The following is a 25,898-nucleotide window of genomic DNA, read 5'->3' on the forward strand; positions in this document are numbered from 1 at the left end:
GCCGCCGCAAAGTTTTCACTCCGGCTCCCGAGTGTCGACAGCTCACCCAGAGCCCTCCCGCCCCCCGCAGCTACCCGCTCGCCCTTAGGCGCCCCTCACCGAACGCGGCCACCAAGCTTGCGCCCCGCGGTGGCCCGTGTCCCCGCCTGGAGCCAGGCCGCCCAGGCTACGACCCGCGGCGGGTGGGGGCCTCTGGTCGCCTGCCCGCCCGCTCCCTCTTATCAAGGCTCACACTCCAGGGGAAGTTGCCCGGGAGCCGTTGGCGGCCACCCCCGCGGAACCCGCAAACTTGGAGAGGAGACGCTGGGGGACGTGGGGAGCCCCCCACCCCCGCCCCCTGCCCTGCACGCTGCTCTCACCTTTCATACCAGGGCCCCGCAGCTCTGCCTCGGCTGACACATGCTGGAGCCACCGTCGTCCAGTGTTTGTCTAAACTGCTTATCTCACCCCGGGCTGCTCGGCGGCGGCGGCGGCGGCGGCTCGGGCCGCTGGGGAGGTGGAGCTTCCGGGGCCCAGGCCAAGAAACACCTGCTGCTGTCGCGGCTGCCGAGGACACACCCAAGCACAACGCCGCCCACTCCCGGGCCACAGGCTCGCTCCCGGCTCCCTGACCTCAGCCAGCGGGAGGTGTCGGGTTTCAGCCGCAAACACACGCGCGCGCGCGCACCGACGGGCGCCGGGTACACTCGCGCGGGCGCACACCCCTCCCTAGCCAGGCTGGCCAGGTGAGCCGAGGACACCAGCAGGTAGGGGAAGTGCCACCCTCAGGTTCCCGGGAGCCCCTGGCTCGACTGCTCAGAGGTGTCCAAGACCAGCCACTGGGTTCCAGAAGTGGGGAGCAGTCACTTCCAACAAGCCCGCCGCTGGAGCAGAGCCCTTGTGCGTCTTGTGACTGCGTCCCCGGCGCCTAGAACAGTGCCTGGTACAATGGGCAAACGGATAAACTCACATGCTCTGGAGTGCAACTTCGGTGGCGTGTTAGCAGGGGGAGGGGCACAAGATAGGCTGTGTACATTTATCCCCACCCCCCACCCCCAAATGCGTGACCTTGTTGCCCCACCATGAAAGGGTTGAATGTTCAAGAATTTGGCCTCTGCGCCTTACTCCCAAAATTCTAGGAACTACCCCCTCTCCTGTTGTGTGTTTTTTTAAAATCATTTTTAAAATCCTCACCCGAGTGTATTTTTCCCATTGATTTCTAGAGAAAGTGGAAGTGACGGAGGATGGGGAGTGAGAAACATCCAGTCCAGACACATCAATGGGTTGTCTCCCGCAGGCGCCCCACCGGGGCTGGGGAACCCGTGAGGTACGGGCCCTTGTCTGGGGATCGAACCCGTGACTCTTAGGTCTGCGGGGGTCCGCGCTCTAACCATTAAGCGACCGGCCAGGGCACCCCCCTCCCCGTCTTACGTAACTTTTGGGAAGGCCACAATGTCCTCGCGGCCGAAGAGTCCATGGAGGCGCCGCTCAACCAGAGGGATCATTAAGTAGCTGGGGTTGCGGTCAGAGGCGAGGCCGTCCGCCTCCAGAAACTGGCACGACCCACTGGGCCTCTGGCCCCAGCGCAGCACCTCCCTATTCCTGGCACCCCCGCACCCTACCTCACCCAGGCACTTGACAGACTGGAATGACTCAGGGAGCGTCCTGAAATTCCTAGGCACCCACAGGCGGCACAGCGGCTGACTGCGGGCCTCGGCCTCCCCATCCCTGGGCTCCGCCCCGCCCCCACCGTTGGCTAGCGCCGCCCGCGTCTCCAGGAAGCGCCTGGTTAATGCCACAGACTTCCCGCGGCGATCCCGACCTCCGCGTATTCCAGCGCCCCGGGCTCTGACCCCGAGTGCGTCCAAAGCTCTCAGCGATGCTCCGATGCTCCGATGCCCCCGGGTCTCCTCATACAACCTCCTTTGAAAACCCTCTAATCTACAACTTTCATACTTTCAAGCTGGGAGACAAACAAGTACACCCCCGCCCCCCAAGCGGCCGCCCAAGCGCCGCGCTGCGGGTTTCAACTTTCCGCGCCCGGTGCCAGCCCGCGCTTCTGCCAGCCCCAAACCTGCCCCGGGACATGCCCGCGCCGCACTTGGCAGGAGCTCATGCTGCCGTCCCCGCGGGCCCAACCACCCCCGCTCTCCTCCCTCCCTCCCTCCCTCTCCCCGCGCCAGCCCGGATTGCGACGGGAGGGAGCGCTGGGCGCCTGCCACCCCCCATCCATCTGTTCCCGATGACGCTGGCGGGCCTGGAGCATTGGGGCCCAAGCCAGCGCGGTGCAGAACCCGCCGGCGTGCCCGTTGCGGGGCGAGGGGCAAGACCCTGACGGACGCCCCCAAGCCGCCCACTTCCCTGGTCCACACCTTAGACCAAGTGCATGCTGGGGCACTTGGGAGTGGGGGCGCATACAGTCGGACTCCCGCCTTGCACAAGGCTCCTGGCCGACCACAAACGAAAAGGGAAACGGACTCGCGAGGCCGGACTGGGGGGCCGTTACTAGCTCCTACCTGCGGGCTCCGGCCAGCCCTGGCCGGGCGCGGGAAGAGCGCTTCCCCTTCATCACCTCGATCTTTTGGGTCTTGGCCTTCTCTTGATACTTTTATTTACCCACCACACAGTGTCTCCGCAGCGCGGCCTCCCGGAATTTATACCCTGCAATGGCCGGCAGATTCACCGCGGCCAGAGTGGAGGGGGAGGGGTGCCTCCATCCCCGCGGGGAGTCAAGCCGGGGCTGGGGGGGGGGGGGGGGGATGGGAGGAAGACGTTGGGAGGCAATTCCTACTGCTAGCCTATTTCCTTAAAAACAAAATTAAAACCCTATGGGTCATTTCCAATCCTCTCCTCCCAGGACTACAGTCCGCGGGGGGAGGGGAGTAACATGCAAATGAACAGCTCGCACCTGGCCCGGTGTTTCCTCTTTGCCTTGTCCCCAGGTCAGTACACCTAGGCCCAACCTCCCTCACCTGGACACGATGCTCCCACTTATCTCCTTTCATCCCTGGGGAGGCCTTGGTAGGGAGAGGAGTCGATTCTTCCACCTGTTTGAGGATGACCACAATGGCCAAGCAAGTTTATGGGGCGGGGACCGCTGCGGGTTATCATTTAGCTAATTTTTGGAGTTGGCAGATCCCTCCCTTCCTTGTAGACATCTGGTTCCACTGGATTGAGGGACGGGTGGTCGGATCCCGATTCACAGATGAGGAAAATGGGGCCGAGAGTTGCTCCAGGTCACGTGCGCACGGGTACCCAGGGAGCTGCCTGTGCCTGGAGCTGCTCACACCGGGAGTCTCCCCTACCCAGCACAGCCGCCAGAGGCAGTGGGATGCTGCAGGAACCCCCAGCGACCGCTAGGGGGCAGTAGCGAGCCGGTGTGCGCGCCTTGCCCAGAAAATGCTGGCGGCCACTGGCTGGCTGGCACAGGGGAGATGGATGACACTCACTGTCTGTGCGCCAGGCCCAAGGAAATTAGTAATCCGGGAGCACGGCCTCCGAGTTCAAGGGTGGGAATTGCTCCCCTGCAGCCCGTGCGCTCCTAGCTAACGAGGTTTGTAGCTTGACTCCTAATTTCCCTCTACTGGGGGCTCAGGCTGGCTGCCCTCCATTTCCCTCCAGGCATGTTCCTTCTCCTCTCTCCTCAGCAGCTCCCACCTTGCAGCTAGCCCTGAGTCCTTTCTGGGCACAGCACTCTCTCCTGGACCGTCTCCCTCATTTCCATTTGCCTGGAAACCTGACAGAGAAACAAGGTTTTGGATGAAAGGGCAGGTGCTGGGGGGCCAGTCATACGGGGGGCTGTGAGTACATCTCCAGGAGCAGGGACACCTCTTTACCAGGGTCCTGCTTCCTCTGTGCCAGGGGCAACAGGATGCTGGTACGTGCTTTCCCACACCCCAGACCCCTACCAACCTGAGCTGTGCCTCCTAGAGCAGGAAGAAGTCGTCCAAAGGCCCTCACCTGGCTCTGAGCACCTACTCAGGTGGACCCCTGCAAAATCCAGCCCCGCCTCCATGAGCCCTGGGGACCTGTGAAACCTACAAGTCCTACATGATGAGAAAGCCCTCAGGATAAGCCCCAGGAGCCCCCTTACACCTACCCCCTTGGGAACTGAAAAAGGGGCCTCTGACACGTATGCCCAGAAAGGATCTGATTAGCGAGGCCTGTAACCAAGATGGAAGGCATGTAGTTTGCTCAACAAATGTGGACTCAGCTGCCCAAAAAGACTAGGGCAACAGGCAGGAGGTGCTGACAGGTGAGGCATTTAGAGGCAGCAAGACAGACAGAAAGGTGATTTGGCAACTTAACCCATCACCAACACCACCTGGGCACCTACCTAACCAGGTGAAGTTCGTAGGAGAGTAGACACTATCTGTGACTGTCCCCCCACTGAGTCCCAGTACAGGTGGGATGGGCCCTGGATACCAGGGAAGGGAATCCTGCGTCCTGCACTTTATCCTCTGCGTCCTTTTGGGATTAGCAGGACTCACAGTCTGTGTTCTCCGCTCTCACTAGCTGTTCGTAGCACATAAGGACTGCATGTCACCTTTCCATCATGACCTCAGCCACTTCCTTCAGCACCTGGATCTGCAGATCAGCGTCAGGGACCTGGACTCCAGTGTGGGTAGGAAGGGAAGATCCCTTCTGCCATTTACCAGGCACCTGCCATGTGCCCAGGCTCTTCACCTCATGTCACTCAATCCTCAGAGGCCCTGCAAGGTGGCCGGCATGACCTCCATTACAAAGCCCAGTGAGAAGATCTGGAAAAGGTAATTAACTGGCCCAGGACACACAAATTCGAGCTATGCCCGACCCAGACCCTGACTGTCCATCTATACCGGGCAGCGACTCTGTCACGACCTGCTGCAGGTAGACCTGGTAACGGTGTTACAGGTCTCAAAGCGTTTTCAGGTCTAAGACCCTCTTTGGGGAACATCTCCAGCAGCTTCCCCAGTGTCCGAAAATCATTCTCCCTTCTGGGGGATTGTGGGGATCCATCACTCAGAGCCTGGCACCCCCACATTTGCACAGCTCCTCTTTGTGAGTGGTCCACCCACTCCAAGGCTACCAGCCCCACCCAGGGGAGCCACATCCAGAGGGTACCCCCTCACTCCCCAGGCCCCAAGAGCTGAGTGGCAGGGGGTCTGCCCAGTGCCCTCCTTCCTGCCCAGCGGCCAAACCCCCACCACTTACATTCCTGGGTCCTCTTTCCCTTTCCAGCAGCTATCATTGGCCCAGAAATCCTCTCCATTCTTCAAAGCTGGGCTTAAATCTTATCTCTTCCAAGAAGGTTTTTCCCATCCCGCCTCTGGAACTCATCTCTCCAGCTGCAGAGTCCTACTCGTAGATAGTGATCACACAGTGCTGTGGGTCCCACGGGTCTTAGATAATGGTGTGCGTGTGTGCGTGCATGTGAAATAGACTCCCAGGCCACCCTACTGAGCGACTGTCTGGGTTCAACAAGCTGTTCGGGGGAGTGTCCAGGCTGCGCTGTGATTGTTGGAGCCCCAGGTTCCACCCACCCCCGTGAGTTAGTGGGTGCTCTAGTCTTATAGCTGTGACACAGCCCCAGCCACCAGGCAGAACTGCTGAATGGCTACATGGAGGGCTGCCCTCCTTGGGGAGGAGCCAGATCCTCCAGCAGGCTGGGGGCCACAGCCAGGCCTGGCACAGGGATGGGGGGGTGGGTACCCACGCCGTCTCAGCCACTCTCCAGTAGCCAAGGTCACCTCCAGGGGAGCAGGCAAGGTTCAGGCCTGCCAATACCTTGGATGAGGGCACAGGCCTTTGCCTCTTAACCCTGGGCGGCCCCAACACTTCCTGCCCTTTCAGCACTGCTCCCAAGCTGCACCCAGCACCCAGCTGCACTCCTTTACAATCAGTTAACAGCTGTTTTGCATAGATTTTCAATTCTAATTGCCTTGCTTTGTGAGCACCGCTGAGCCGAGCCTGGGTGAATGGGGAAGCCTCAGCACGGCTAGAAAGCTGGCGGGAGGGGTGGAGGGAGACACTTTAGAGGCACTAAAAGGAAGCCAGTGTGTGCCAGGCCGGCTGCTTTCATTTTTTTTTAAATAAGAAAAGAATTCCCCTGCCAATAACTGCCCCTGCCCCAGCTCCTGCCTCTCCTGTTCGAACCTGGAATCTGAAAGATACCCCCAACCTTGGGGGGTGGAGGGGACGTCACCCACGCCCTTTTGACCCCGCTCCCCAACCCGCCCAACCTGCCCCAGCACGGTACCCTGGGGGACAGCTTCCAGCTCTGGAACCACCACAGGGGCCTTTGCTTCCCTCCCCCGTCAGCCACTCCCCTCTCCGGCCCCCCCTCTGAGCCCCCCAGGCTCTCCAGTACCCTGATACAGGAAGCTAATTGGACAATAAAGTTGAGCAGCGAGGAAACGTGCTCTCTGGAGACAGCTGGCATCTATAAAAGAGAAATATTTGCATTTAAAACCTTTAAACTTTAAATGCAGGGCCAGGCCAAGGCTGGGAGAGTGTGGAGGGAAGGGGTGCAGCAGGGACTCCTGGGGGAGGCCGCACAAGCTGCTGGGGGTCCACAGAGACCCTGAGACGGTAGTTCTGGACATTCTGCCACCAGTGAGCCCCACCCATGCCTGATTCCTGTCGGCCAACGCTAGCCTGGTGGCCTTGCCACGGGAGGTGCACAAACCCTCCCTAGCTCCCCGCCCACCTGGGATCTCCGGTGTTCTGTAGGGTTCACCAGATCTTTCCAAACTGAGCTTGAGGATCAGGGCCCCACACCCTGGGGTGGCCTGGCTGAGCCCGTGCCCATCCCCCTGCTGCCCCTCTCCACACACTGTCCCTCCCCCTGGCTGCTGGCTTGGGGAGGGAAGGGGCCCCTGGCTGACCTCTAGTGGCCCTGCTCCCTTGACCCCTTCCCTTAGCCCCTTCCATAGTCAGCGCCACCCCACAGCGCCCAGAGGAGGAAGTGGAGAAGTCTACCGGCTTTCCAGGGCTCCCAGGACACCGCCTCCACGCTGCTCTCTGGGGTGAGGGGGCCGGGTTTTCATTTCCTCGCATGCCTAGTTCCCATTTTTCATATTGGAGAGAAACCTGGCTAAATTTCCCCACTGTCAACATTTGTGATGTAAAGTCAGCAGAGAATATGTCCCTAAGTGGTCTTATTTTGGCAGGGTTTTATGAAATCGCAGAGGACTCACAATCCTCAGCGAGAATCCCATGTACGGAGCGGAGCGGGATAACCGGTGTGGACTCCCGGCTCTGCCTTCCAGGGCAGGAGTGGAAAATTCCAGGGTGGGGTGGGGGTGGGGGCGGTCGAGAACAGTGGCCAAAATCAGAGGGCACACGTGTAATGTTCAGCAATGTCAGCTAAGCAGAAACCATGCCGGAAACATCCCCTCTCTCCCAGTGTCACAGCAGGCCTTCTCTCCTTCCCAGACTTCTGACCCCGTCAGGGAAATAGCTGGGCGGTCAAGGCCAAGATCAGCTGTGAAACCCAGTTTCATCTCACTCTTCCCCCTACAGCACCACCCTCTCCAGCCACTTAACCACTTCCACACCCTCAGCAGGCTTTCTCGCTATCTCTTCCTAAACAAAACTGCCTGGGCATCTGCCTCTTAACCTCATCCAATGACCATCCAGAAAGCAAATTTAAAACGTGGCTTCCGAGAGCCCACACTGCATTTGGGAGGGACAGGGTGGAGGGGAGAGGGTCTGAGGACAGGCCCCTGGGCGGAGCCTGCCTGACCACTGACCACCGCCTGGCTGTGCCAGCTGTTGAGCTGCAAGCACCCCCCCCCCCCCCCCCCCCCGTTTTAGTGAGGACCACCCAAGATAGTAGACCAGAAAGAGCCTTGCACAGTGCCTGGAACACAGTTGGAGCTCAACAGAATTACTTCGATTTGGTGTGAGGAGGAAATGGATGGAAGGGCAGCAGCAAATAACAAGGTTTATGAGGAAGCACTCATCAGCACCACAGCAGCTGGGCAGGGAGGCCAGTCGGCACCGTCAGCACCGGGTGTCAGGGCCTGGCGCGAGGCGGCGTCGGACTGGTTTGCTCTCTCTCACATGTCCTCGGAGGAATGTCCTTCTGTCCCCTTCACGAGTCCCACGCACTTCAAGAAGCATGCCAGCACTGACCGGAGCCCCGTTCTGGTCCTATTGGCTGGACACCTGCAGGTCCGTGTGCCCAGACAGAGGGGAGGAGAGCCAAAGGGAAGGACCCAGCAGGGACCAGTCTCTTGCTTGTGTCTTTAGTTTAATGTTGACAACATCCAGTCAGACTTCCCTCTCAGAGATGTGTCTTAAAAATTTTCCAAGCACCCTGAACGTCCCCCACGGGTGAATGGCTACACAAATGTACGTCTATCCATACGGTGGGGTATTAGCCACTAAAAAGACCCAAGTCCTGATTACATAGTCCAAAATGGACAAACGGAGACCTGAACACATAGGTCTACACAAGACCATGTACATGGAGGTTCATGGCAGCATGAGTCATAATCGCCCAAAGTGGAAACAATCCATCGACCGATAATGGATTTAAGAAAGCCCGTAGTCTGTCCATGCAATGGAGTATTATTCAGCCATAAAAAGGAATGAAATACTGATCACGCTACAGAATGGATGAAGCTTGGAGACTATATGCTGAGAGAAAGAGGCCAGACAAAAGACCACATACTGTATCATTCCGTCCACAGAAAAGTCCAGAATAGATAAATGCGAAGAGACAGAGTAGATTAGTGGTTGCCAGGGGCTGCAGGGAGGAAGGAACGGGGAGTGACTACTAATGGGTATGGGGTTTCCTTTTGGGGTGAGAACATGTTTGGGACCAAGATAGAGGTGGCGGTTGTACAGCGTGGTGAATATGAAATACCACTGAGTTATTTGCTTTAAAATGGCTAATTTCATGTTATGTGAACTTCACCTCAATGTTTAAAAAAGATCCAGTCTGCCCTGGCTGGTTTGGCTCAGTGGATAGAGCGTCAGCCTACGGAATGAAGGGTCCCGGGTTTGATTCTGATCAAGGGCACATGCCTACGTTGTGGGCTCGATCCCCAGTGATGGGCGTGCAGGAGGCAGCCGATCAATGATTCTCATCATTGATGTTCCTATCTCTCTCTCTCCTTTCCTCTCTGCAATCAATAAAAATATATTTAAAAAGATCCAATCTGCAGGCCCCTGCTTGTTCTGGGAGGGGTGGGGCAGGGCCTGAAGTTCCCCTGAGAGCCCCGAGCAGCGTCCCCTGGAAACCCCCCTTCACACCGCATTGCATTGCGGACTCGGGAACACTTTGAGAGAAACTAGTCATGTTCAAGCGAATTTTGCTTCCAGGGCATTTTCCACGCTCGGCCTCCCACTCCCACACACACACACACACACACACACACACACACACACACAGACGCACTCTGCTGCCTCTGTGGACCTGACCGCTGAGCCCTCCAGGTGGGGGTTCGCAATGTCCCCACCCCCAAAGCTGCAGGCCATTTCTGCTCTCATCAACAGTTCTCTGGCTCCAGCGGGAGGGCAGGCCCTGCCCCTGTGAGCATGGAGCGGCTGGAGGTCATGACACCGAAAGGCACACACCTGTCTCTGAGCAGGGCTGCAGCCGGCTCCTGCCACCTGGCCACTGAGCTGGAAAGAGGCCAGCTGTGACCTAGGCAGGCCTGGGGGGGGGGGGGGCAGAGAGGGAGCAGGGGTGGCACGGGGAAGCTAGGCCCCTTAGAAGTCATGGATGGCAGGGGAACCCCCAACCTGGACCCCTGACCTAAAGCCAATGTGAACCCTTAGGGGGGTAAGGCAAGAGTGCCTCCACAGCCCTAACTGGTTTGGCTCAGTGGATAGAGCATCGGCCTGCAAACTGAAGGGTCCCAGGTTCGATTCTGGTCAAGGGCATGTACCTTGGTTGTGGCACATCCCCAGCAGGGGGGTGTGCAGGAGGCAGCTGGTCGATGTTTCTCTCTCATCGATGTTTCTAACTCTCTATCCCACTTCCTTCCTCTCTGTAAAAAATCAATAAAATATATTAAAAAAAAAAAAAGAATGCCTCCACAACCCTACGCCGCATCTACCACCACAGTGGGCATACTTCTGCCTCTGAGCCTGGGCGCCTCGTGGACACAGAAATCTGGGGGCTCCCTCAACAGGGAACAGCTCTCCTTTATAAAAATTAACCAGGCATCCTCATGCTGGCTGAGGGCTTTTCCTCTTTCTTCCTGGTCTGTCAGTCAGCTCAGAGGGTACCCCAACCCAGGCCACCACAGACGGGCCACATGCCCAGGAGGGTACCCAGAGAGGCCAGGGGCAGCAAGTCACCCCAAGGTCCAGGACAGATCTGGGTGGGACCAGGCTGGGGCAAAGTCACAGGACCAGATATTTGAGCACCTCAGGCTGGCCAGGGCCCGCGGGTCTCCATTTACACCCACACAAACTTGAAGGGATCCCCAGGAACTTGTTGGGGGGTTGCATCCCCCAATATTGTTTGCATAATGAAAAGCCTTCAACGTTCTTTAAGTATCCAAGAGCCCTGAGGCGTGCACATACATACAGGCCTGTGATTTGCACACATTTGCATGGTGCTCCAACTCCCTCTCCTGCCTTCAACCCACCGCCTCGGTGCCATGTGCCACATCTCCAGCCCTGGCAGCAGCTGGGGTCTGCTGAGTGCTTACTGTGTGCCAGGCATTTGAACCTAGGAATCCTCACCCCAGAACTGCATCCTAATTCTGCCCTCCGTCCCTAGCCCCTCTCCCATCCTTACTGCGCTCCTGACACATTTCTGTATTAAGTATCTACTGCGTATCATTAAAATCCTAAACTGCCACTTGGACAATCAAATCCCAGTTGCCTTTATGGCTCGCTGACTGGACAAGCAACACACAGACCAGCAGGCCCTGATGCGAGCAGAGGACTGGCCCTCACCTGGCCTGGCCCCCCTGCAAGGCCAGCAGGAGGGGCCTGGGACTAGAGGTTAGTTTGGGGACCTGGTCTCCTCTATCTCACAAGGCTTCGAGGAGCCACTCACTCCGGCTCTTAGTGTATTTATGTCTTTAGAACTTGGTCTCCCAAATGGAAATAATCAAGGAGAAAGGATTACATTAAAAGCATCATTTTCACTGTTGGAAGTTCTTGTGCTGAGGTTTTGGCTGGCTGCCTTAAGATCCTCTGGGTGTCTGCAGGGCCCCAAGCTGAAGGTCAGCCTGGAGGCGCTGCTGTATGGTGCATCCCCTCTGTCAATTTCTACCTGTTTGCTCCCAAAAGGGCCTTCGTTTTCTCTCCTGTGTGGCTCTTCTGGCCTCAGTCTGCTGAGCCCCCATCCTGAGACACCTCCTACCCAGGGTGGCAGCCTCCTCCTAGCTCCATCCTCCTACCTATCACCAAAGGGCCCTCTGCAGGCCCAGCCTCTGCTGCCATGCCCTGGCTCTTGTGTCCTACTGTGACAGTGCCCCCAAAGGTCCTCAGTGTCCTCCACATCACCTTGTCTTCTCCTTTCCTTAAGTCTGCAACACCTGGCAGGCCCCAATGGCTGCGCCACCTCCTGCATCCCTTTCTGTGGGGCTGCTCCCCTCCGCCCCTCCTTCCCAATGGGGACAGGCTCCTCTCCTGTTTTAAGTCTCCCCCTTGGCCCCTCAAGTCTGCGCACTCCCATTTTTCCTGTCATGACTAGCAAACGCATGCACCAGCCACCCCCCCATTTCTAACCTCCCCACCACAGGCCATTCTAGAAGTGTCTGCTGGTCTCAGCCCCACAGGGCCCCTACCACCCTTCCCGGCTCTGCTGTGTCCTCCCACCCTCTCTTGACAGGTTTAGATTAAGAGCCTCCTTCCTTATCTCTGCTCAGGCTGCACCTGATGCCAGGTGCAGACTCCCCAACACTTCCCAAACCCTCTTTGTTTGCTGCATACCTCTTCCACTCAGGCCCTGGCCTAAATTCCACCTCCTCCAGGTAGCCTTCCTGGATGTGGCTCTGTGGCACTAAGCCTGCTGGTGAAGCTGGCCTTCCCCCTCCTATGGGGGAGGGGGGGGTGACTTTAACATTCTTTACTTTCTGCCCTGCCCTCAAGATGCTCAGCCACTGGTGGAGAGGAAACAAGCCTTGCTTATTTCTGGACCTTCACAAGCCCTTTTAGTGGTTCTCAACCTTCCTAATGCCGCGACCCTTCAATACAGTTCCTCATGTTGTGGTGACCCTCAATTTCATTGTTACAAATTGAACATAATTAAAGCAAAGTGATTAATCACAAAAACAATATGTAATTATATATGTGTTTTCCGATGGTCTTAGGCGACCCCTGTGAAAGGGTCATTCGACCCCCAAAGGGGTTGCGACCCACAGGTTGAGAACCGCTGCCCTGGGAGGACACAAACCTTCATTGGCAACAAATGCTGCTGCATCCCCCCCACCCCCAAATAAATCCAGCCAACACCAGGATGCAGGAAGCGCCTGGAATGTGTGCTGGAGCCTCTCCTTTTGGAATGCCGAGTGGTTTTTCCCATCAGCCCTTACGGAGACCTTCATCTGCGATGCCACGCCAACCCCTCCCCCAATGAGCAGCTAGAGTATTCTGCAAAGAGTCACCCGGAAAACAAATGCTGGGTTTTTGTTTTGTTTTGTTTTGTTTTAACGACTCCCTGATGATCTTAAGAGAAACACACAGGCACACCACGAGAGCCCTGCCAGCTCAGAACTCGGCCATCCCCACTCAACACCAACCTCTCACCCAGAGTTCAAAACAGTCTCCTCTCCCAGGAATGACAGTGACACAGAAGAAAGCTCTGGGCTGGCCTTCACCAACAACTCGGGATGACAGCTCCCTGCCCCTCCCCTTGGCCCACATAGTATAGGACTCCGGCTCCCTCCCCGCCAGCACAGACCTGCCTGGCTAGCAATTTGAGCCCAGGGTTAGCACAGCCCAGCTCAGGAGTTCTATTCCTGGCTCGGCGGGCTAATTGCTTCGTGACCTTGGGAATGTCCCCACGCTGCCTGACCCCACCTGTTGTTAATCCGAGGTGGAGGTGGCAGGGACAGCAGGGCCTGCTGGAGGCCGCGTTGTTGTTGTTTGGAGGCGACCCGTGTTTCTCTGGCCGCAGCACAGAGCTGGGGGAGGACATGCTTACAACACACCCGGAGCCCCTCCCTCCCAGGCACAGGGAGCTCGGGCGTGGTCCCAGCTCCAGATGCTCCTGAGGGGACCTTGTCCAGCACCAGCCAGACCACGGTCACAGGAGGGAGGACAGCCCCCCGAAACTATTTTATAGAGGTGATAGTCTCAGAGCCCTGCCCGCAGGCTGGGGTGACAAGCTCACCTGTCTTACAGGTGACAAGCCTGTAAGCATCACAGCTGGTCAGGGCTGGCTGGGCTCTTAGAGGAAGGAAGAGAAGGAGGAAGAGGGAGGGAGGGGCCTGCGCTCTAAGTGTTTCTCCAACTCCTCCGCCGCCTCCGCCCATTTCTGGCAGTTTCTCAGATGGAGAGCTGGCCAGAGAAGTGAAATGCGAGCGCCTGCTGTCAGTTGGCCAGGACAGATCTCGGACAGGAGGACAGGAGGCCAGTTCTCAAGACTCATCCACTGCTCTTCCTATTAACCCCAACTTCGCCTCCAGAAGAAGCGCCTGATTAAAACAGTGTCAGGGGCCACCCCCCGCCCCCATGTCCATCACCCACATTCTAACTTGGGGGAGGTTGGGGTGGAGCCCAGGAATCGACATGGACAACAGGTGGCCACAGCCCCACTGAGGGGGCCCCTGGGGCTCACCCTTTCCCCATTATACCAGCTGGCTTTGTCATCTGACTTGTGGCATGATCCTCTTTTGAAAATTAACTTTAATTTATTTCTTCCCTGCCTCTCTCCCCCAAAGAATTCGTGGCAACATTACCAACCTCTGATGGAGGTGTGTTTATTATTTTACAGTTTCTTCAGGAAGCTCCGGGTAACTGGAAGGGGAATTATATTCAGAGAGAATTGGGTCCCCAGCGTAAGTCAACATTATTCATTTAACAACTTCTATCGGCACACGAGATGTGAGCGGGCCTCACCCAGAGACGTCCCCTGTGGTTCCTGGAAGATTTAATTCACAACATCCAAGAAAAATAATTAGGGGAGTAGGAGGATGGAGGGGTGGGGAGGGGCTTGGGGGCACCACCTACTGCCAGGTTACCCCAATCAGCATCGGGGCTTTGTCACTGATCTTGGGGCAGGTGGCTGGGCTGGCACGTCTCACTCCACATCTCACGTGGGCACGGCACATATGAGTGGGCCCACTTGGGGGGAACTTTTGGAAGAACAGATCTCCAAAGTGGAACCAGCCAAGCCACCCCTCCTCTGCATGGGGAGCTGCCCCAGCCCCAGAGCATCCCTCTAGGGGGGGTTGCCCAGGAGCCCCTTCCCTGCTGTTAGCCGGGACACACGCTCCCCTAGCCTTTGCAGTCATCCTCTGAGATGGCTGAGGGGGCCAGGGGCCATGTGAGGGGGTCTGGTGTCCCACTCAGCCGCTGGAGTGCTGGCCCTTTCTTCAGCATGTTGTAAATTACACCGGCAATTCCTGAAAGCGGTCACGAAACCTGTCACACAGCAAGGTCTGACTCGACTCACAGGGGTGAATTCTAGTCTTTACACGCTCGTTTGCTGAATGACTGAATGAATGCACGCAGGAACGAGTGAACAAAGGACAATCTGCAGCAGCCCCGGTGGTCCAGGGGCCGGGGCTCAGTGGAAGAGAAAGGAGAAAGGCAGTGAGTGAGCCCCCGCAGAAGGCCCCAGCCAGGCAACCTGGCCAGCCGAGGAGCCCAGGTCCCCTGGAGCCTCCTGGGTTCACAGATGGGGCCTGGAACTCGGATAATGAAGACCCCTCCAGCGAAGAGCAGATGGAGAAGCTGACGGTGGTGGGCAGGGAGATCTGAGGGTTCTAACCTCTGCCCACCTGCCCCGCCAGCCCCCTGGGACTGGGCCCAGGCCCTCCACAGCCGGCCTCCTGCCCTGGCTGTCAGGGCCACTGGACAAGCCTCGGGCAGGCCAGGTCTAGGGCAGCCCCTGCTGCTCCCTTCCTCCCCTACGCCCCTCTCCTCCCTCCCTTCCTTTTCTGCGAAGAAGTCAAATTTGCCACTCTGATGCATTAACCAAGCCGGGTAATGAATGGCGAGTGTGTGGTGCACCAGCTCAGGCAGAGGGAGAGAGATACACGCAGGCCAGGCGGGACCCCAGCAACCGGGCAATTTTCCAGGCTCTGCTTCCGAGCCCCTCCATTCAACCCCCCTCCGCCCGGCCCCTCCTCCAGCCCCCCTCCCCACCCCCAGAAGAGAGAAGCAGCATGCCCTGTCATCAGAACCGCATTGTTCTGGCCAGAAGAAAAAACGGGTCCAGCAGATGGCAGGTGTAACAAAAGCAGCTTGCTGTGGCCAAACCAATTATTTATCTAATTATGATTTACCACTTAACCACATGATCTTTCTGCAGAGTTGTGGGCAATTAAAACCAGGGTGACTATGTGGATTATGCAAATGGGCTAGAGCCCAGCGAATAAAATTGGAGATTAGACATTCACACAGGCAGGAGCTGGCACAGGGCAGCCCTGGGGGGAGCAGAAGGGCCTGAGGGAGGGGAGACTAAGGGGGACAGGAAGGATGGGGAGCAGGAAGGAGGGAGAGAATGGAGGGGAAGGGGTAGGGGGCGAGAGGGAGGGAGGGGATCTGGCTGTGGGAATGTACCGCCCCTCCTCAGGCTGCCAGGCTGCTCCTATGTGAAGACATCAGGCCCCGGGGAGAGGGGAAGTCAAGGCTGGTGGCCCGACAGGGGCTGTAGAGAACCAGGCATCAGTAGGCTCTTGGGGAGGCAGCCCTAGGGTGACTTGGAAGGCCATGGGCAGCCCCACTCCAGGTCTGTGAGTGGCGGCTGGGGAGTCAGGGGAAGGGGAGGGAAGACAGCAAGAAGTGGCCACGTGTTACAGATCAGGAAACCGAGGCTCAGTGAGGTTATGTTTCTTGCCGAGAGGCTGGTAGAGCTGGATGTGGCTAGGCCAGGCCAACCTCCAGAGCCGCGTTGTGCTCCCAGCTGCCAGGGCAGCTGCCTTGCTGGAGCGGGCAGGGCAGGGTGTTTCTGGCGGTCCCTGGGCCTGTCCCTCCAGAGGGTTGCCCTCGCTGGGCAGGAGGCTGTTGGCAGATCTGCCCAGTGAGGACAGGTCCGGTTAAGTAGATGGCAGCCATCAACAATGACCCACTAGATCAGGACTCAGACACCCAGGGTCAGTCCCAGCTCCGGGATGGACCAAGAAGCTGAGTGACGCCAGCCAGGTCACTGGGAATCTCTGGGCCCAGTTTCCGAACAAAGGGTGAGGATTGCTCATTTCCCTGCAGCTATAAAGTGCAGGTGACACTCATTAATACCCACATGCGATCCAGGTCTTCCCAGATGGCTGAGTGGGGAGGAGGGACCTAGAGAGAGGTGGCCGGTGGAGATGCTCTGAACCCACCACTCAAACGGGCTCCCTCTCTTACTAATAAAAGCAAAACCTTACAGAGTGCCCATGCCAGACCCGGCTCCCAAGGCTTGGGTGTCCGACCCTAAGCCTCCCAACAGCCTTGTGAAGCGCTGCTATTGTTCTCATTGACTGAGGCATGAAGAGGTTAAGTAGCCTGCCCAAGGTCACACCGCTGGCCAATGGCAAAGCTGGGATTGTCATTCATTCATTCATTCATTCATTCAACAGATATTTGAGCGGCTCCTGAAATGCCAAGCTCTGGCCTGGATGTTAAACATAAAAACCAACCTAAGAGAAGGTCCCAACTCCAGGAGCTGCCTCCTGGTGCAGTGAGTGACCTTTCTGCATCCGCTGTGTTTAAGCAGAGGAGGGGGCTAAGGTCAGAAATGCTCCTCCCATCCCACCCCTGCAGGTGCCCGGAGCAAACCCTCCCACAGACACACGGGCAGGTCCCTGTGACACGGTACGGGGGTCAGAAAGGGAAAACCACGTGGAAGACCTGCTCCTACCACCGCTCTTCTTCCCAGTGGAGCTGCACTGTCCAGGGTGTGGCCACTGGCCACAGGTGCCACAAATTGAAATGGAAATAAATTAAACCAGGAAAACTTCACTTTCTCAGTCACACGAGTCACATTTCGAGTCCTCAATCATCACCAATTCGGGCATCACAGATCTAGAACATTCTATCATGGTCAATGGACCTCAGGGATGCATACCGAGCACCCAGAGCAGCGCCTGGCTGTTCACTCGGGGAAGGAATGGATGGATGAAGTGCCTCTTCTGAGAACCAAGTGCTGTGCGAAGGAGCAGACGGGTCCTGGCGAAGTCTGAGTGCTCCCTGCACGGCTGCCAGCCGCCAGCTTCACTGACCCAGCCTGCCAAGGCCAGGCCAGGGCCCACCTCCATGCCCGAGGCCCCCGGGGCACAGCTCCTGCCCCGCCCAGCGGGGAGCCCCTTCCCACCGACAGCCAGCTCCTCGGCACTGGGAGGCCCGGGAAACCTTGCCCAGGACCCTCCCCAGCGCCTGACACGGTGAGGAGGCAGGAGGAGAGAGATGGCTCCCTTTATGAAGAAGCCAATTTCCTAGCAAGACTCTGCAGCCCTTGGAACCAGGGGAGGAGTGAGGAATGTCCTGGGGGTCCCAGACTCATCTCACATCGGTACTGGCCGTCCTCACCTGTCCTTTCCCACGTCAGGCCCTCAGTTCCAGTGTGTGTGTGTGTGTGTGTGTGTGTGTGTGTGTGTGTGTAGGGGGTTGGGGGTGGGGTGGGAGCAAGGGGAGGGGGCTTAGTAAGTTCAGGGGAAACTGGCTATTCCCAGGGTATCTCCAGCTCCCAGGGTACCTCCAGGAGCCCCGGAATAAACCAGCCCAGGGCCCTGCACTCTGGGGTCAGGTGCTCTCTTGAGATCTGATGAAAGCAAGAGGCCTCCTGCTCAGATGGCCAGGATGACCCCAATTGTGCCATCAATCAGAGGGTCTTCACACACCGGGGAGAACAAGGCACAAAGGGCAGATGGCTGGGCCCCTTCTCCAGCTGGGTCTCGGGTGGCCCTTGCGACCCAGGGTGTGACCTGGCTCTGGCCTCAAATACCAGGACAAAGGGACTGTCCCAAGGGCCTGGCTAAAGCCCACACACCGTCCCCAGAAGGGCACCCAGCCTCGTACCATCCTCAGTCCGGTTCTGTGAACCTGTCCTGTCCCCCAAGAATACCATCCTAAGGCCCCTCACTGTCAAGCTGTGCAGTATTATCCCACTGTACCCCTGTGGGCCCGCGGGGATACCAGTGTCCCCATTTTACAGGCTGGAAAACAGGGGAAGAGGAAAAGTGAGCTGCTGAGGGCCACCGAGCCGGTGAAGTGGGGTCAGGGCATGAACCCCGACCCGACCCTGAGGGCTGCTTCTTTCCACTAAGGAACGAACAGCCAGACTCCGGTGTTTGTCCTCTGTGTTCCCCACATGCTGTCCACCCACCCACACACACGCGCACACACACTCCCTGTCACACTCACATACTGACAACCACACACTGTCACACACACACTTTCACATGCTCATTCACACGCCCACACATGCTGCTTCGTACGTGTTATTCCCCTGAGAATCGGTAAACAAATAGCAGGGGCCCACCCTTCCACAGAGGCCAGGGAAACGGACACACCAGGCTCTGGCCAGGCTCCTCCAGAGTTCAGATGACCCCAGGCCCACCCACCCACCCACTCAGGCCAGGCGTCTGGCCCACTGCCCTCTCTTTTGCACCCAATTGAATTGCACCCAATTCAGCCCATAAGCAGGTCTGCAGTTCAGTGGTGGCGGACATGGGCCCCCCCACCCCCTGCCACAAACAGGGAGGGTGCTGCCTGACCTAGAAGCCACCCCCAGGAGGCACAGGACAGCATCCTGGGTATCTCGCCCTCAGGGCAGGCACTAGCAGCCTCCCAGCCCCAAACCCTGAGATGAGACATCTGGGGCAAGCTGCTCCTTAAGCTCTGGTGAGGAGGGTGGGGGCAGGGCGGAGGAGGGAGGAGAGGGGAGGCAGGGCACCCTGGAGGACAGGGGAAGGGAAGCCAGTGGGCCTGGCGGTCAGGACAACTGTGCCCCTTCTTGAGTGACCGTGGTTTGGGGTGGGTGTCACCGGAGCCCCTGGCCCTCCTGCTCCCCCGACCCCGGGCTCCCGTGACAAAGGCCGTCCTCCTCCAGGAAAGTGCGCGTATTAATAACAGCGGCGGCAGCTCGCCCCGCCTGCCCGAGTTGATAGGAGATTTATGCAGCCTGCACAGTCGGGAAATACAGAAGTATTCCTGATAATACTTCTTGTCCTAGCAAAGGTCACGGGCAGGGCCCATCAATCCCGAGGAATAAAGAAGGCCCCGTTTTGCTTGTTCTCCAGCGAAGGAGGGGAAGAGCCTTTTAATCGCCTCATTTGGAGAGCTGGCCGGGGTTGTATGTCATCCGAATTACAGATTCAGCATTAATTGACCAGATGTGGGGGGCTCTCTCAGGGCCCCGGAGGACCATAAAGCTGTTCCCACACTGGTAATTAGCAGACGGAGCGGCCCAGGCTGGGGCACCGGCCCCCAGAGCATGCAGCAGGGAGGGGGGAGGGGGGAGACGGTGGGGGGGACACTGGTCATCCACTGGGTGTGTGCTGTGTCCCCTCAAGTCCAGGGGCCGGAGGGGCTCAAAGGCCCACCCTCAATGCAGCTGCACGGAGGCCCCGAGGCCCCACTGGGGACGCTATGCCCTGAAAAGCGGGTGGAAGGGGCTCCTTTCTCCCTGGCAGCCGCCTGTGTCTACCCCCCCCCCCCCCATGGGGAACTAAGAGGAATGCAAGAAACCAGTTGGGGAGGGGGGCGCCCCATGAACAGCTGCTGGTGAGGACCGTCCTGCCACCAGAGAGGTGGGCTCACCAGTTACCCTCCTGGCCGCTGGGAAGGGGGAGATGGAGGGGGAAGGGGACCGCCCCCTCTGTCGAGAGCTGGGAGGATCACAGGTGACAGGTTACAGAGGGGCAGCTACAGGGATGACATGAAGATATTGAACAATCTGTCCAGCAAGGCCAGAGGCCGAAGCAGGGTCGAGGCTGCCTGTCCTGCAAACCCTTAACTCGTTATCTGCCAGACATGTAGCCGTCTTGGGGAGGGACCCAAGGGAGAAAACAGGAAGGCTTGGGTGGGGAAGATGGGGACCAAGACCAAGTATCCCCAGCCTAGTAGTACTGTCTCCTTGGGGCCATGTGGGTCCTAACTGCCACCCACCCCCCACCTCTGCTCAGTGAAGGGGTAAAACCAACCAGGGGCCTAACCTAAGCAGCCCCCACTGCACCCACGTGCACGGGAAGGTAGGAAGCACTCAGGCTTGTCCCCAGGACCCCGGCAGGTGCATCCGCGTCCCCCGCCCCCCCCCTCGGAGCCCGACCACCCGGAGCCCCACATGCACACTGCCGCTCCATCAATTCCACTGTAATGTATTTTATGAACATGCAGATGGCATGGCTAGGGCCAGGGGGAAGGCTCTACCTTGGGATAAGAAATTAACACTGGCAAATAGCAAATTTACTGCATGTATTTTCATTTTCCTAATACCAGCACCATCTGCTAGCAATTGGGGCTCCACACTGCTATTTTCCCCTTTATTTCTCCAGCCCGCTCTTATTTTATTTTTTTCATTTTCTGCAGCGGAGCCCTCCAGCCACGGGCAGAAGTGGGGTTTAGTCATCCCACCAGAGCTGTGACCAGGCTGTGACCAGGAGCCTGCAACCCCCACCCCGGCCAAGGGCACCTGTTTACGTCCTCTCCAGGCAGTAAGTGGTGTAGGTGCTCTCCCAATTCCATGCCCAGAGGGGTCACACGAGCCCAAGGAGAGAGACAGACTCCAACTTACACTCTGCACTGAGGCAGCTCAACAAAAACCAGCTAGACCCAGACCCCTGGCGGCTGTAGGCACAAGTTCTCCCTTGCCGCTTATTGGAATGATTTAAAACTAAAAAGTTAGCTCCTGTGCTCTCCCACCCGCCCCGCCCCCCACCCAGGCGGGAGAGTGATCTGGGGCAGGGGCCTCAGTAGGGCCCGGGGACAGGAGTGGCTCACTTGCACAGAAGAGAGGGGGCAGGAGCTTGAAGGGTCCTTGCAACATAAGGAGACAGCGGCCCCTTCGCAGGTCTGTGGCCAGGGTTTCATGCGCACAGTCTCAGAGGCGGGTAGAGGGGATGCTTTGCATATGTGAAGCCCTGGCAGGACAGTGGGCATGAAGACAGAGCCAGAGGGCCTGTGAGCACCTTTTGGGAGTAGCTCTGACTCTTGGCCACGTAGCCTGGTGGTGGGACAGCCAGTGTGGCCTGGCTCCCAGAGGGAGGGAATCCATCCTTCCAGGGAGCCCCTGAAAGACGCCCCCCCCACCCCCACCCCGCCACCAGGGCCAGCTGGTACAGAGCCCACAGGGAGGCAGGTGGGATCACAGAAAGAGCAGGCAGGAGAGGAGCCTGGGGGAAGGTCTCCCCTCTCCCAGCACTGGGACAACTGTCCTTGGCCGGAACCCTGAGCTGGAAGGACCTCTGGTCTGAGGCAATGGACTGAACTGTAAGCCCTAACCCCCAGGACCTCAGAATGTAACCTCCTAGGGGAACAGGGTCCCTGCAGATGTAATTACTAGTTCAGAGGAGGTCATAGTGGAGTAGAGTGGGCCCAAGTCCATGATGACTGGGCCCTTATTGAAAAAATTAGGCGCAGACATACAGAGGGAGGATGGTGTGAAGAGAGAAACAGAAGGCGGCCGTCTGCAAGCCTAGGAGAGAGGCCTGGAACAGATCTTCCCTCACGGCCCTCGAGAGGAACCAACCCCACTGAGAGCCACCTTAACTGTGGACTCCGGCCGGGAGGGTGACACCATACAGTTCTGTCTCTCAGCCACACGGTTTGTGGCACTTTGCCTTGGCAGCCCCAGGACGCTAATGCAGCCGACTGGCCCCTTTCCTGCCATCCGATTTGAAACCAATCAGCAGCTGGGTAAGCCTCGGGTTCCTCCCCTGTAAAATCTTACCCTACAGGTAATGGATGGGAGATTTATTGTTGGTAGCATGGCTATCTGCTGTTCTAGACTCTTTACATTTAGTACTTGCAAAGCCTCAAATCCCACCATGGGTTAGGTTCTTCCATTCCCCCCAATTTACAGGCAAGGGAACTGAGGCACAGAGAGGCTCAGTAACTTGCCCAAGGTCACACAGGGGACACGTGGCAGAGCCAGGGGTGAACCCCAGCAGGCTCCGAGTCCGTGCTCCTTACTGCAGGACCACATCGCACCCCTGAGCCAGGAGAGGTGTAGCTCAGGGGCCCAGCTCAGTCCGAAAGGACTGCTGCTGGTGTCGTCACCTCCAGCTTTCCAAAGAGGCACCTGAGGCCCAGGGAGGGGCCACATGGGAGGCAGGCATCAGAGCCAGGATGGGCTCTCCTGCTGCCTGACTTGGGCTGGAACAAGGTGAAAAAAAAATATGGCCTTCCACTCCAACCCCAAGTAAAGATACAGCTGGGCAGAAAAACACCCCAAACTAACCATGTGCCAAAGCAAGAGATTGGAGCAACTGCCGCCAACACAGTGGGGAATCCTGCAGTCCTTGTTGTCCCTAAATGTGTCCCCTGGCACAGGTCCCCCACGCTGGGCTCCATCCCTGGGTATCCTGAAGATGCCCTTGGCCGTCATGCAGGAGGACAGGCCTCTGATCTCCCCAGCCCTGGGGGACCAATGGGGAGAGACCTTTAGATCCCAGGATGCCAGCATCACACGGACAGCATCACGCGGACTTGGCAGGCAGAGCTGCGAGGGACGGCACCCTGGAAGCTGAGCATTTTATTGTCCTGTCCTCCTAAGGCAACAGCAGGTGGAGGCTGGACGGCTCTCCCCTCTTTCATCAAACCACTCATGGTTCATCACACCTTAGCCCCAACGCCTTTGAAAAGATGCCCTGGAAATCTTTCTTTCCCATCAGCAAAAAGAAGGAGAGAGGATCCCACCCCACAAAAGATGAGCCCTTCTTGGTCTATCTTGGGTGGGCCTGTCACTAGTGACAGCCAGATCCTGTGGACCCCACTCTTTTATTTCCACGAGGGTCTGGGGCGGATGGGGGATGGGGGGAAGGGAAGGGGGAGGGGGAGAGGGAAGAGGTAAGGCAGCCTCCACGTTGGCACAAGCTTCATTCAAACAGAACGGCCCCCACACCCAGGCTCAGCCAGCACGGCCCCCACCAACTTTTCCGGCCAGAGGGAAGCCAGAGCATGAGATTGGAGAATAAAATTTGATTTGAAAGAATTTTATTGCGCAGCCCAATGATGGCTTTAAATATTAAAAAGGCATAAAATGAAGGGGGAATGGAAAAGCAGTACCAAGTACCAGCCTCAGACGGCTTTTGCCAAATATACTGCCATCCGAGAAAGAATGTGCGTTTGGAGAGAAAAGGGCTGGGGGGTGGTGGGGGGGGGAGGGTTGTTCTGCCTCCCTGATCATCCTGCTTTGCAGACATTTTCAAAGCAGCATCCTGGATCTCCCCAACCTTACCCAGAGACAGGTAATACATTCATTATTGATGGATCAGTACCCAGAGAGTGTAAATTACTGAAACAAACACGGCATAATTAGGGCATTAGAGGGAGCGTGGAGGGAAGGCAGGGTATGCCACGTTTGGCTGTGGCTTTCATCTTTGCAGGTGTTCATCTCGGTGGCAGCCAGCATCCCAGCCTGCTTACCATATGCACATCCCGACTAGCCAGTTCTCAGCTGGGAGGTCCACTGGGAACTCCCTCCTGCCCAAAAAGAGGGAGCCAGGGGCCCAGACAAGCCAGGCATCCTGGGGAACAAGTGGGGGGAGCACACACGTGCACGCACACACAGAGGCGTGCACACGCAGGCACGCACACAAAGACCCAGACCGGTCTGCAGGCTGTGCAGCTGGCGAGCCTGTGTCCCCATCCCCATGCATGCCCTCAGGATTTCATGACAAGAATGAAACTGATCAGGCAGCCTCCAGTTCCATAATTAGGGCCAATTGAAGGAGACAAAGAAATCTATGGAGATCACAGTGGGAAGTGGTAGTGATGAACGCTGGCTTTGAAATAGCATTTTGTACTCACTGGACCATCACTGTCTTTACATAAAAGCTGCCTGCCTCCTTTCTCTCCCTCCCTCCCCTGGGGCAGAGGCGGCTGGCCAGGAGGCAGGCTCCAGACAACCCCCTCCACCAATTGCCTTTTCTGGGTCAGGCCTCATTTCTGGTGGCACAAGAAGGAAAATGGGGAGGGGGTGAGGCCTCCTTTTTTGCGTGTTTTGGCGGTGGGAAAAGACAAAAGGCAGGCATGAAAAGCATGCTTTCTCCCAGATGCATCTGAATTAGAGGGAACTTGGGAAGGTGACTAACTTATTGGTTTTTTTGGACAGGACCATGCATGTGTGCATGCACATGTGTGTGATTATGTAGCATGTGTGTGCATGGATAAGTATGACTGCAGTTGAATACATGTGTGGCTACATGTGTGAGGGCATGTGTGAGTGCAGGTGTGACCACATGTATGTGCGAGTGTGGGATGTGTGCATGTTGTATGAATGTGTGTGTTGGTGGGGTGCCAGGGGACTGAGAGCCTTACAGTCTAAGGAGTCCACAGGCCCTTTTAGATCTCACTTTACTTGATAAAAAGTTAGGACAACAAAACCCCCTGGTCCAGGACTGGGGGACCTTAGAGGCAGGCAGAGAAATGTGAAATTAGGGTGAAAGGGGGCTGCTGGAAGAACTGCCAACTTCAGGGCACATGTGGCCAAAGCTGCCCATGCTGGGCACACATCGTCACTGGTGGGGATTCTGGAAAGACACTTCCCTGGCTGAGGACTGCTGGCCGGTGCCCCGGCACGGCACGGGGAGTGAGGGGTGGGGGTGTCGGAAGCCTGGGCCAGCCTCGCCCGCTGTCTTCTAGAATTCCAACTGGAGACCCCCTGACACCATGCTCCCAAGGTGGCTGCAGGGCAGTGGGGCACACACGACTTGGGAGGAATTAGGGGCTCCAGGAAGCGTCCCCAGCTGGCATCCCCACCACTGTGCCAACCTGCTCCCGCACGCATGTGTGGCTTCCCTCCTCCTGCCCGCAGTAATCCTCCGACTTTACAGCAAATTATTAAAACTCACTTATATTTAATCTGCCTTCTGGAATTAATTGAATTTTTATGCTCAGCAAATGCCACAGTTTGTGCTGCCTCCCGATCGCTGGCTCGGAACAGCTAAATGACAAGGCAGCCGACCAACCGCAGGCTCTGCAGACGGGCTCTGGGGGTAAAAAGGCATTAAGAGGCAAGGGGGGAGCTGTGCGGAATGGCCTCTCCCCATCCCCAGCGCCCTGAACCGTGCAGAACAGAAGCTCAATTTATCAGTACAGGGAGGCCTGGGCTCAGGGCGCCCCTGGGCAGGGACATGGCGGGCAGTGCTCCAGAGGGCCCCCTAGAGACAGTGCAAGCCAGGAGAGACTCCTCCCTTAACCAAGGGGGTCCTCCTGGTTGGTTCTGGGCCAAAGAAGCTTCACCCTGCCCAAGTGACAGGGCTCTGGCCAGCCTCCAAAGAGGCCCGAAGAACACCATCTCCTTTCCTGCACTTGGCACTTGCAGCAGCCCCACACGTGGGGGCTTCCTGACCCCCCCTGAATCCCGGCCAATTTCTGCAGCAGAGTTCCACCCGGCAGGTGCCAAGGAGCCAAGGTCCTGGGGAATCCTGGCACGCTCCCTTCTTGCCGGGACACATTAATCCGGGGGTGCTGACACCTCGGGGAGCAGGGGCTGTGTTTGCAGAGCCCTGTTTGGGGTGCTAAGTGCATCCTCTTACATCTGCCAGGCTCAGAGTTCTAAGTGAGATGACACCAGGGCTCCCGCAGAAAAGGCTGTGTCTGCTCTCGCCCGCCCCTTCCCTGCTGATCTGTGCGGACAGCCCACTAATGGAAGG

General features: G+C 57.6%; 1 protein-coding gene across 8 annotated transcripts in view; it reads right to left on the minus strand.

Moving 5' to 3' along the window:
- The window catches only part of GSE1 (Gse1 coiled-coil protein), a 419,522-nt gene that overhangs the window by 54,770 nt on the left and 338,854 nt on the right, over positions 1–25,898 (minus strand). For 2 of the 8 annotated variants that reach the window (XM_070398669.1, XM_070398666.1), the window contains exon 1: positions 360–452. The exons of the other annotated variants lie outside the window; for them this stretch is intronic. In XM_070398669.1, coding sequence (XP_070254770.1) covers positions 360–366 — 7 coding nt within the window. In that variant the 5' untranslated portion in view covers positions 367–452. Of the gene's footprint in view, positions 1–359; positions 453–25,898 lie in introns of those variants that run through there. 8 annotated transcript variants of the gene reach the window in all.

The sequence above is a fragment of the Myotis yumanensis genome, unplaced genomic scaffold (genome assembly GCF_028538775.1).
Source record: "Myotis yumanensis isolate MYYU_CA2020_CCGP unplaced genomic scaffold, mMyoYum1.0.hap1 SCAF_18, whole genome shotgun sequence".
Taxonomy (NCBI): Eukaryota; Metazoa; Chordata; class Mammalia; order Chiroptera; family Vespertilionidae; genus Myotis; species Myotis yumanensis.